This window comes from Phoenix dactylifera, chromosome 5, assembly GCF_009389715.1.
Source record: "Phoenix dactylifera cultivar Barhee BC4 chromosome 5, palm_55x_up_171113_PBpolish2nd_filt_p, whole genome shotgun sequence".
Classification (NCBI taxonomy): Eukaryota; Viridiplantae; Streptophyta; class Magnoliopsida; order Arecales; family Arecaceae; genus Phoenix; species Phoenix dactylifera.
In genome coordinates this window covers 8,411,201-8,421,466 of record NC_052396.1, presented here as the reverse complement: position 1 = coordinate 8,421,466, position 10,266 = coordinate 8,411,201, and the positions used below count along the sequence as shown (strand labels likewise).

The following is a 10,266-nucleotide window of genomic DNA, read 5'->3' as shown; positions in this document are numbered from 1 at the left end:
TTAAGTGTATCCAAGTCGAAGCTCTAAATCCAAAACATCTTCCTCTGAATCACCACAAGTTCCAATCTCCAAGTCCAATCTCACAAGCTCCCTTTCCTTTCTTACCACATTAGCCGTGCCTTCCTCCACAAGATCTCTGAACTCTTCAACCCCAAAAAAGGTCTTCACTGTCTCCATGCCCTTCAAGTCTCCACCTCTCGAGCAGAACAGTTCAGCCGAGGAGGCCGAAGATGATGTGGAAGAGAAGTGAGTGAGAGGAGAGAGAAGGGAGGGGAATCTATAAGTCCTTGGAGAAAGCTTAGTATCATGACTAGCAATAGAAGGTGGTGAAACATTAAGGTTAGGGATGAAGGTACCACTCGGATTAGGGTTAGGGTTATGGTTAGAAAGTGGGAGATCCCATGGTGGAGACTGCCTCAACCTAGCTCTGTCCCTTCTATGGACATTCATGTGACCCCCAAGAGCCTGAGCTGACCTAAATTCCCTCTTGCAAAAGCTGCAAGTATATGACCTTGGAGGCCATGAGAACCCTCCTATCAAGCCACTGCAAAGAGTGTCCCCCTTTCCCACTTGGCTATAACTCCATGGCTCCCTAACCTTGTTGCTGTTGTCTCTGGAGCTTCTTCCACATCTCTCCATGGATCCCTTGTGTTCAGCACAACCTACAAAGCTCACAAGAGCTGTAGCCTTGGTGAACCAGATAAAGAGACACTTTATAACACCTTGGAAAGATGTAGCCAAATGAGAAGGCAAGTACTGAATACTCACTCACCTGAGCAGTGTAATCATAACATGAACTTGAAGCCTCTATTGTTCTCTCTTTCCATGCCCACTTATGTCTTTCCTTCTTCTACTTTTCTTTGGTTTCACTTGCTGGCATTATTATTTCATCTGACGGGAGAGTAATGGGGCTGCAGAAGTGCCCATCAAACTGTAACCCCGAAACTGAAAATCTCATTCACGGTACCACCTGCAAATGTCTGTTACTATAAATGGGCAAGGCTTATCAAATGTGGCACTCAAGGAACCTGCCAACTGATATGCCCTTTGCCATTTCTGGGAGCACCTTGTTCCAACTCTTCCTTGAGTTCTCCTCGGTCTGCACATGAGAGGAATGGGCACTGGATAGGTGGGGCAGTATGGGAACAAAGGCATTGGTTTAATGACAAGAGACTAGCACAGTGAAAGTTTTGGGACACAGGGTAAGCCATTATTGGATTGGTTCTTGTGATTTTGCTTTTAGTTTTGATGCTTTGACAACTCTCAATGCTCTAAGGACCAGGCTTCTGTTATTTCATGACAACTCATTAAACATGTATAGGTGTTCTCATTGTTCTTCTTGGGTGTTGGGTTGGTTGCTGAAGTTGCTGCTTGGCAGTTGGAGTTGCATGTAAATTTGCAATAATAGACCTACCAGCAGTCCAATAATATGCAGCCAAACAGATCATTAACCATATTTGTTTACTCCATTTCATTTTTCGTTTGATTTTGTTTTTCACAGCAAATTATGAAAATAAAGTTTCCCCCTCCCTTTTTATAAGGAAAGATGCCCATTGTGGACTGGGAAATATTGTCTCCCCAATTTGAAATCTCTTTGGTGCTCCTTTCATGATCCAAGAGTTTAATGTTTCTCTTTCTTCGGTTTGAGCAGAATCTTAGGAGGAAGGAGATCAATACAGCCATTGGCAAATGTATTGAAGTATATTCTAGTTGATCAACTTGGTCCTTGGCTGGATGATGCACTAGCTAAAAAGTGGATAAGGCTTGTGAATTTTGGGGCTGCAGGTTGGGGGTTTTCCGGCTTCCCATTCCCTGCCTCCTTAACCTTAACGTGGCGTTTGGTAACCCAAATAAGATCAATAAGATAATCTTAGGTCACTAGCGATTTTATCCCGAGTAATCTAATCTTTGATGATATAAGATCACCACATTTGGTATGTTATGTTCCAATGATTAAACATTTTGGTATCAACGAATAACCTGATTGGTATTTCATGAAAATCCAAGATCACTGAGCATATAATATCAAAAACTACGCCTGATATATTCCATAAAAATTTATTAATTAATCATGTAAAATATAGTTTAATAAAATATTAATATATTTATTAATATATTATTAATATATTCCATAAAAGTATATTTGTTAATCTTGTAAATTATAAATCTTATAAAGATATATTAATTGCTATATCGAATTAATATTTTTATTTATACTTATAATATATTATTTTTAATACCAATATTTATTTTGACTAGGAAAATAAGGTAAATAGAAGTAATGTATTAAACAATTTCATTATATAAATATAGAATACAATAACATATTTTATTGTAATTTAAAATTATCATTGAATAATAATATGAAAAATAATATTATTGATAATATATTATAATATATTGTATCATAAATACTTATATATAATATCAGTATAATATAATATATTGATATAATATATTAATGGTATATTGATGTATCAATATTTTTACTAGATTGAGGGGCATTTTTGTTCCAAAATTTCAGCTCAAGATCTTTGAGGAGTGAAGGGCAATTTGGATCACTGCCACATGAGATCATCGTGATGCAACCAAATACATTAATCTCATTTCCTTTACCTATATTACCTTTCATCTTGAGATGCTCAATTCCATACCAAGTGCTCTGTTAAAAGAAAAGCGGGAGAACTCGATCTCATGTTTCTATCACAAAATATCAAGAAACTGTCGCAAGTAAGCTCGAACCTTCAATAGGCTTCTATGTTAACTATGACCATCAAACCCTTCACTTTCTATTCTTATTAGAGAGAGCAAGAGAGAGAGAGAGAGAGAAATGTGATGCACGACTGCTGGGTGTAATTATTCTTCTAGGCTAGGCCTTTTTTAAATTGAACTATGGTCATAAAGGCTCAAAATTCAAACTACTTCATAAAAATCAGTACTAGAATTTGGTCAATCACTTGCCATATCTTGTAAATGTGTCGACTGGTGGCCTGTGTTGCATGTGCAGTATACTTCATTCTTGGTACCTATGGACATTGCCCCAACTTTTTCCTTTTTTTTGGAGAAATACGATGGGCATTACCCTAGTTATAAAAGATATGGCCTTTCACTTATGAATAGTATCTAGTCTTTTGCATGTCGAATATGGAGGCACAAAAGAGCAATTGTTTCATGGACAACCCAGATACCCAAGAGCAAAATCCCAACCATGGCCAGAACTTGTGGCTTTGAAGTGCATATTACCAGACAACTTTTCTTTGGAAATGACCCAGGAGGGACAAAGGGAGCCCACAAATCTGGCTTTGGATTTGGGAGACAAGGAGACCCAATTGCATGCACCCTTTCTTTGCCAATTTCAGGCCACCTTGAACAGGGATGCATGGCCAAAATTGCAGATGTTACCTAGAAGAGTCTCCTGCTTGCTTTCAGTTACTCCATCTAAAAGGGTTGCAATATATAAATCATCCGAAGTCCCCCTAAAGTTAGAGCAAGCTTGCTACCTTTGTACAGTGTGTGTGACATGAAATCCCACTAGGGTTTTTTCTAGGATTTCTTAGGGTTTCTTTTAGGTTATCTGGCCTCTGATTGGCTTGGGGAATCTTGGTTGATATGCCATGCAGAGTTTAGCAGGAGCCCTAAGCCTCATGATTGGTTAAGGTGTCATTTCCACAATCAAAACATTCCATCAGTCAACTCAGCGCCCCACACTAATGGCTTTTCATTGAGCATTGAAAGGCAACTGTCATAAATAAATCTCTCAAGCCATTCGTCGGAGAGACGTATCTCGCCTCTTTTGGAAGCCAAGCGACGGCATTGCATGCGATTTTTGCGGGATGAGCCCATGCCCAGAAAAACAAAAAAAAAAAAGAAAAAAAAGCTTTAGGAGGAGGAGGAGAAGAGAAGAAGAAGGTGAACGCCATACACACAAGTCAACACCAAAATCTCTGGTTCCTTTGTCAACATTGTTGCAAAGCAAATACTTGAAGAATTAAATTGTACATCAGCTGCAATGTGATTTAACCCCTAGGCAATCCATGTTAGAAATAAAGAGCCAAGCCAGAGCGAAGGCATGGTTCTAGCATTTGCTCATATTGCAATTTTAATCTCGCCTAACCAAGAACTTCATCAAATACTATAAGATACGGCTGAAGTCGGCTGGCAAATACTATAAGATACGGGGCTGAAGTCGGAGCCCCCAGCCGACTTCAGCCGATCCTAATATGGGAGGAACCGGACAGAGATCGCGATGGCGATCCTCTTCCGGCTCTCCAGGACAATTGGGCAAGGCGCCGCGGGCATCCTGGGCACTCCCTCGGTCAAACGCGGAATCACGGCTGCGGATCAGCTCGACCGCGGATTTTTGGGAAGAGGTTACGAGGGGTGATAAATCCTCTTTTTTTTCCGGATCAACGACCTCTCTCGTCTTCTTCCTCTCCTCTCCGTTGACCGGTGCGCCACCAACCGAGCTTCTCCACTCTAGGTCATCTTCTTCTTTGGATTTTCTGGTTCCTCCGCTTCCTTGTTTTGAGATCTAGTTTTGGCCGTTGGAAACCACCGCCGTCGCCACTACTAGCACCGGACGAGCTCCTTGGCCGAGATCACCGCTCCGTCACGCGTAAGCCCTTCTTTTTCTCTTTGTTCCGTTGCTAAACCTCGAGTTGTTCCTTTGTTTTTGGCCCAAACCCCGAGACCATGCTCGGTTGTCTTAATGCCCATAGCCGCAGCGACGCCGGCCGCGCTGCGGTGGCTGGCGTCGACGGGCGACGGCCCCACGGCCACCTAGGCCGGCCACCAGGTGACCACCCACAATCCTTCTCTTCCGTTCTTATCTCCCTGTCCGTGGGGAGCTCGGTGAGGAAGAAGGCCCACTGTGGGCCGTAAGCACTATGATGGGCGCCGTTGGGCCTATCCACTGCAGGCCAACTTGGGCCCAGTTCGAACCGAACCGAAATCCGGAACCCGAAATCCAAACCATTTGCCAATAAATGAAATTTTGCAGTTAAGCCCTTGGCAGTATATTATTTCAAAAAAAGGATCTTCTGTAATTTGTATTTGATCCTATAGGAAAGATTTATTATATAAAGGTCCAACTATATTTGTTTGGTCCCTTTACTCAAGCTTTATACGAAATAGTACTATATAATTAGGTATTGGCCCCTAAAATGAATTTTTATTTGTATAAACGAACCAATTAGAGGCCAACCTTGGGGGCACTATTGGCCGAGTTATGCAGGCATTGGGCGTGTCCGATGTGGGCCCTATCGGGCCATTCATTATGGACTAACTCTGGGCCTGTTGGGCCGTGCCAGTAGTATTATTTCTGAATTTTGCTCAACTCTGAAATTAACAAGGAATTAATTAAATTTAAACAGGTGAACCTGATCCTCCTATCTGAAGTAGGGGTTAATTGAGAAGAGGTAAGTAACTTAATACTTCAAGTGTGATTTCCAAATTATTTGATAAATTGATTAAATTTTGATGTATATTTTGTATTTAGTAAATGGGTCAAGCATGTTTAAGTTTTATTTGAAATTTTGTTGTATGCTCTGAAATCCGTAAATATGACCGGATAATTTATTAAATCTATTTTTCTTTTATATATATATGTTTTCAGCATGGCTATGATGTTCTGCTCTGTTCTAGCCCGCCAATGGGGATTATACGTTGGACCCGTCGACTTGTAATTTGTGAGGAACCGGTTTCGACACCGCGCCACCGGTGATTAGAATAGTGATTTCTGGACACCATTGCCACGATGACTAACAATAGTGGTTTCTTGCACTCTGTGCAACCATGCACTGGGTTACGTGGCCGTAGCCTATTATGTTGAGATTCTGGTATCAGAGTTTTTGGAAAAATGATAATAAGTTTTAAAAACAGTAAAACGATGTTATTTATGATTTATTCCAGTCATTATCCTGTATTTTGATCTGATATGCTCTGACCCCACTTTGGGGTTTTGTTGCTTATTGGACTAGTGTAGCTCATTATTTTTTTTCTCTATTTTTCAGATCTAGGGGTTTGATCGCACGGGATTGGGGAGTGCGTTAGATTTTCCGATAATTTCTTCAGTTATTGACATTTTAGTTAGATTAGTTTGGATATTTGAATTATGTTGGCATATGCTATTTTGAAATTTTTGTAAGACTGCTTTGGACCAACTTAAATAATTATGTCATCTTTAAACATATGTGATTGCTTTAGATATGTTCCGATGCCTTGCACGCCTGCTTCGGGCCCGCCGTGCGGGCGTCCGGCGTCTTGCCGCGCTCGCGGGCTGAGCGGCGTGACAACCACATTGCAATTCGTCAGCTTTCAAGTAGATTGATGACAGCTAATAAACATTTTATCATGAAAGACACCCCCACCGACTAATCAATCCATTTATAAACAAATAGTTAGAACAATATCTGATTTTTGGCAGCCGTGTTTCCGGCGTTTGAGCATTGTCAATCTGAGCTTTGAGTTCACTTATAATGTTTATTTATTTTTTTAAGAAGAAAAGGAGGAGAGCCCCAACGTATTATAATTATCCGAGTTTCAATACTTGGAATTGTGCTATCCAGGACTCCATAAACCCAAAATCTTTGGATGCTAAACAAATAGGTGTGACCATTGGAACAAGCCCTAGTTCATTTATAGGCTTTTACTAGAATGCATAGTGTTAATATCCTTCTATTATACATTTTTAATTCTCCCACTTAAGCTTTTACTCTAGGACCTTATTCCTCCCCCACTTTCCCTCTTATTTTGAGAACTAGGATGGGAGGAACTTTGGCCAAAAATCAGGTGAGGGCAGGAACACAGTCCCAAGTCATTGCCTAACCAACTAGAATTTTGCTAACCACCAATAAAACTGAAGTTCTTATTTACGAATGAAATCAATCCATAGAACCGACTCTACTATTGACCATAGAACCCGGAACATCCTAGAACGAAATATCTGGTCTCAGGTCTTAGAACAGGAGATAAATGACCTACTCGTTTCATAAATAGGTAAATACCGTCACTAGCGGTACCGTTGACCCAATTCGCCCCAATTAACAACTGTAATTTTGCCAACAGACTAGTAAAAATTAAAAGTCACATTTATGGGTAACTAGGGGTACAAAGAGTCCGGGTCAAGTCGGGTCGGGTCATGAGTAATCCTGACCCAATCCGATTTTTGTTCAGGGTTTCTAATTTTGGACCCAGATCCGACCCCGATAAAAAATTGTGTTGGGTTCCACTGCTACAATTTTTGATCCGAAGGGTCATTCGGGTCGGGGTCGGGTCCATGTAATAACCCGGACCCAATCCAAAAAATTTGGGTCTAGTTCAGGGTCCGGGTCGGGCTTCCAATTCAGGTTTAGCTTTGGGTCTAGTTCGAGTCAAACCCATTCATGGCTTCAGAACTTGTGTTTGCACTCTCCACGGCCAAATACATCTTAACAAATTCAAGTCGAGTCGGGTCGGCGTCGTAGGCATTGAAAAATCCAAAACTACCCAAATTTTAAATGGGTTCGGATTAGATTGGGTCAAGTCTGAATTCAGTAAACCCAAATCCACCTCAAAAAATGGAATGGGTCCAATTAAGGATCCGACCCGCCCCATGGGTCTCCAAAATGGGAGTCGGGTCGGGTCCTGGATCACCCGACCCATTGCAGGCCGCTTAATGGATAACCTATCCATCAAATCCAAATAAACAAATAAATAAATCTTTGTACCATCGGACCAAAATTTCTTCTTTATAGGTCATGTTGTGAACCCACAAAGCCGATGCAATTAATTTTCTACCAATCAAACATGGTAAAATTTATTTTCCTATGCAAATATTTTTCCAACTAAATAATTTTCAGAAACCGCCAAATGATCCCAAAATCTAGCATACCCAACTAAACGAATCCTAAGGATCATGGATCCATTGCTCAGGATTCTATTTGAGACCCAAGCACGTTCATGGTTATATTAGAGGCTTGGTCAATGCCGTGCTGGCACCTGTAATTTAATGCCTTCCTCTCTCTTGATTCCAGTTTCCAAAAAGTGTGTAATTGGTAGAAAATGGTTGTCGGGGTCAATATTTGAATCGTTTGTCTTCTGTTGTCATCAACCGTGCTTGTTTTTTTGGTAGTTATTGACTCGAATGCTTTTATTTGCTAATAGCTGCTTTAGTTTTTAAACTGATTTGTCCTTGTTAAACGGAACTCTAAAAATTGCTTGGAACAAGGTGAATCAAGTTAGTAATTATTATACAAGTATTTCCAATCATTATAATATGAATTTTCAAACATCAAGGTAAGTCCATTATAATTACCAATTCTCGGAGCTTGTTGGAACCTGGTTTAATGTAAATAAGAGACAGTTAGCCATTCCAAATTGTTTTTTCGTTCCCAACATATCACTAGCAAATTGCACCGAAATGTATTTTTTTTTTATTACTTCTCCAAAGTGGGCGAGACACAATTGGAGATCCATGGCTTGAGCTGAAAATTTAACCATTTTTAAGATAGGATCATGGGGTTTTTGATCCGAACCACGATCAAGCTCTAATTAGAAAATATCGGTAGGTGGACTAATTGAAGTCTCTTTGTATAATAATTTTTAAGGCAATTAATTCATTGTGGCATGGTCTGATAAGAAAATAGTTGTACACATGGTATCAGCACAATCAATTACTAGGCAGAGGAGAGCTTTTAGTGAATGGGAAGAGCGTTGTGCAACTTGTAATGCTTAATCGCCCTCAATTTCTACCTAGTTCCTGAACACTTTCAACCTACTCCCTCCCCCCAACCCTGCTCTTTTGGTGTGAAAGAGGGGGATCCATGTTGAAAGTCGTGATTTCAATATGGTATCAGAACAGAGGTTCTAAATTAAAACTTCTGTCTTCACACTCTTTAATCCTATTATTAAAAATTTCACATGTTGGGCTCACTCATTAAAGAAAATTCTGGCCCACATGTGAGAGAAAGTGTAAGAAATTAAATATATAAATAAATCTACCTTATTCTATCAACTTAAGCTTTTAGGATAAGTGGTGGTTTCAATAGTCCGTAGAAAAACACCGTGGGTAGAAGATACCACCCTCCAACAAGCTTGTTGAACTGTTCCTTCTTATACGCAATGATACTTCTCCAGCCTAGTGACCTTTTTCTTATTTTAAAAAATAAAATAAGAAAGAGGAGGGCTTGAAACCCCACCCCAATTTCAGTCAGAAAATGAAATAAAGAACAAGAAAATGGAATGACAGATTGTTAGAAGAAAGTAAGAAATGAAAGAAGAAAAAGAGATGGAAAAGAGGAGAGGTTGTAAGCGTCTAAAGTGCTTCTCATAGAGTATGGAGGCCCAGGTAGCAAAGTGCGTCTAAAGTTGCAGTTTTGGGCTACGGAGCCTATCTTATTCCGATAGCCGGTGTCAAGAGATCAAAGATAACTCCTAACATACTTATAGAAAGTAAGCCATGTAGTTAAAACTAGCGATGAACCTTTATATTAAAATAATAATTCGCAAAACCAGATTTGTACATTACATTAGGAAATTGTGAAATCTTGGAACTTCTTTGTCTAGATACGTTTATGATATTAAGAAATTAGCTGTTAGTTTCTTCATCAATTTGTTTAATCATGATCATTATACCTCTAAACGGAATTCAAAGAAAAAGGATAATTACAGATTACCCACATGAGGTAAGATTCGGCTTCACTAAGCCTACCAACAGTTCAAAAAGTAGCACTTAAGCCACCTAAGATCAGATATGTCAGTTTTCCATCATGATCAATTACCCATCAGTGGTTTGCCAAGGCACGAATTTATCTTCAGAGAAACGGTTAGGGCTTTTTTTACACTCTATTTTGAAGTCTTTTGCTCCCCAATCTCCAAACCAAAACTTGTTTCTCCAAATTCAAGCATTTTTATTCAAATCCAAGCCTCTTCTCACCAATCTGAAGCAGAAGAGCAAGAAGAAATCCATTAGGTAAGCTATATTTTACGATTCTTGTTTTTGATTTTTCAAACTTGTTGAATTTCTTAAAAAATCTTTTGAATAAGGTGACATAGATGCTGTAAACCATATCTTCAAGCTTATCATTTGCAAGCAAATCCAGTGATAAACAGATTTTCTGCAATTGTGAGGAAACATTAATTATAAGGACATCATGGACGGTGCGAAATTTCGGAAGATAGTTTCGGGGTTGCTTCAAATACAGGGTAAGTTCTTGAATATCTTTGAATTTCCAATTTTTTTCTAGTTAGATGTGAAAGCTAATTTGAGTATTTAAAACATTACCTTGT

General features: G+C 39.5%; 1 protein-coding gene across 1 annotated transcript; it reads right to left on the bottom strand.

Annotated features, from left to right (window-relative positions):
• On the bottom strand, positions 1-639 carry LOC103710396 (transcriptional regulator SUPERMAN-like). The gene has a single exon (XM_008796088.1). The coding sequence runs from the start codon at positions 637-639 to the stop codon at positions 1-3; it is 639 nt and encodes a 212-aa protein (XP_008794310.1).
• Positions 640-10,266: the final 9,627 nt, after the last annotated feature.

Bases quoted from the DNA above. Each gene is read 5' to 3' on its own strand.
- LOC103710396 (XM_008796088.1), bottom strand. From the start codon at position 639: ATGGAGAGATGTGGAAGAAGCTCCAGAGACAACAGCAACAAGGTTAGG.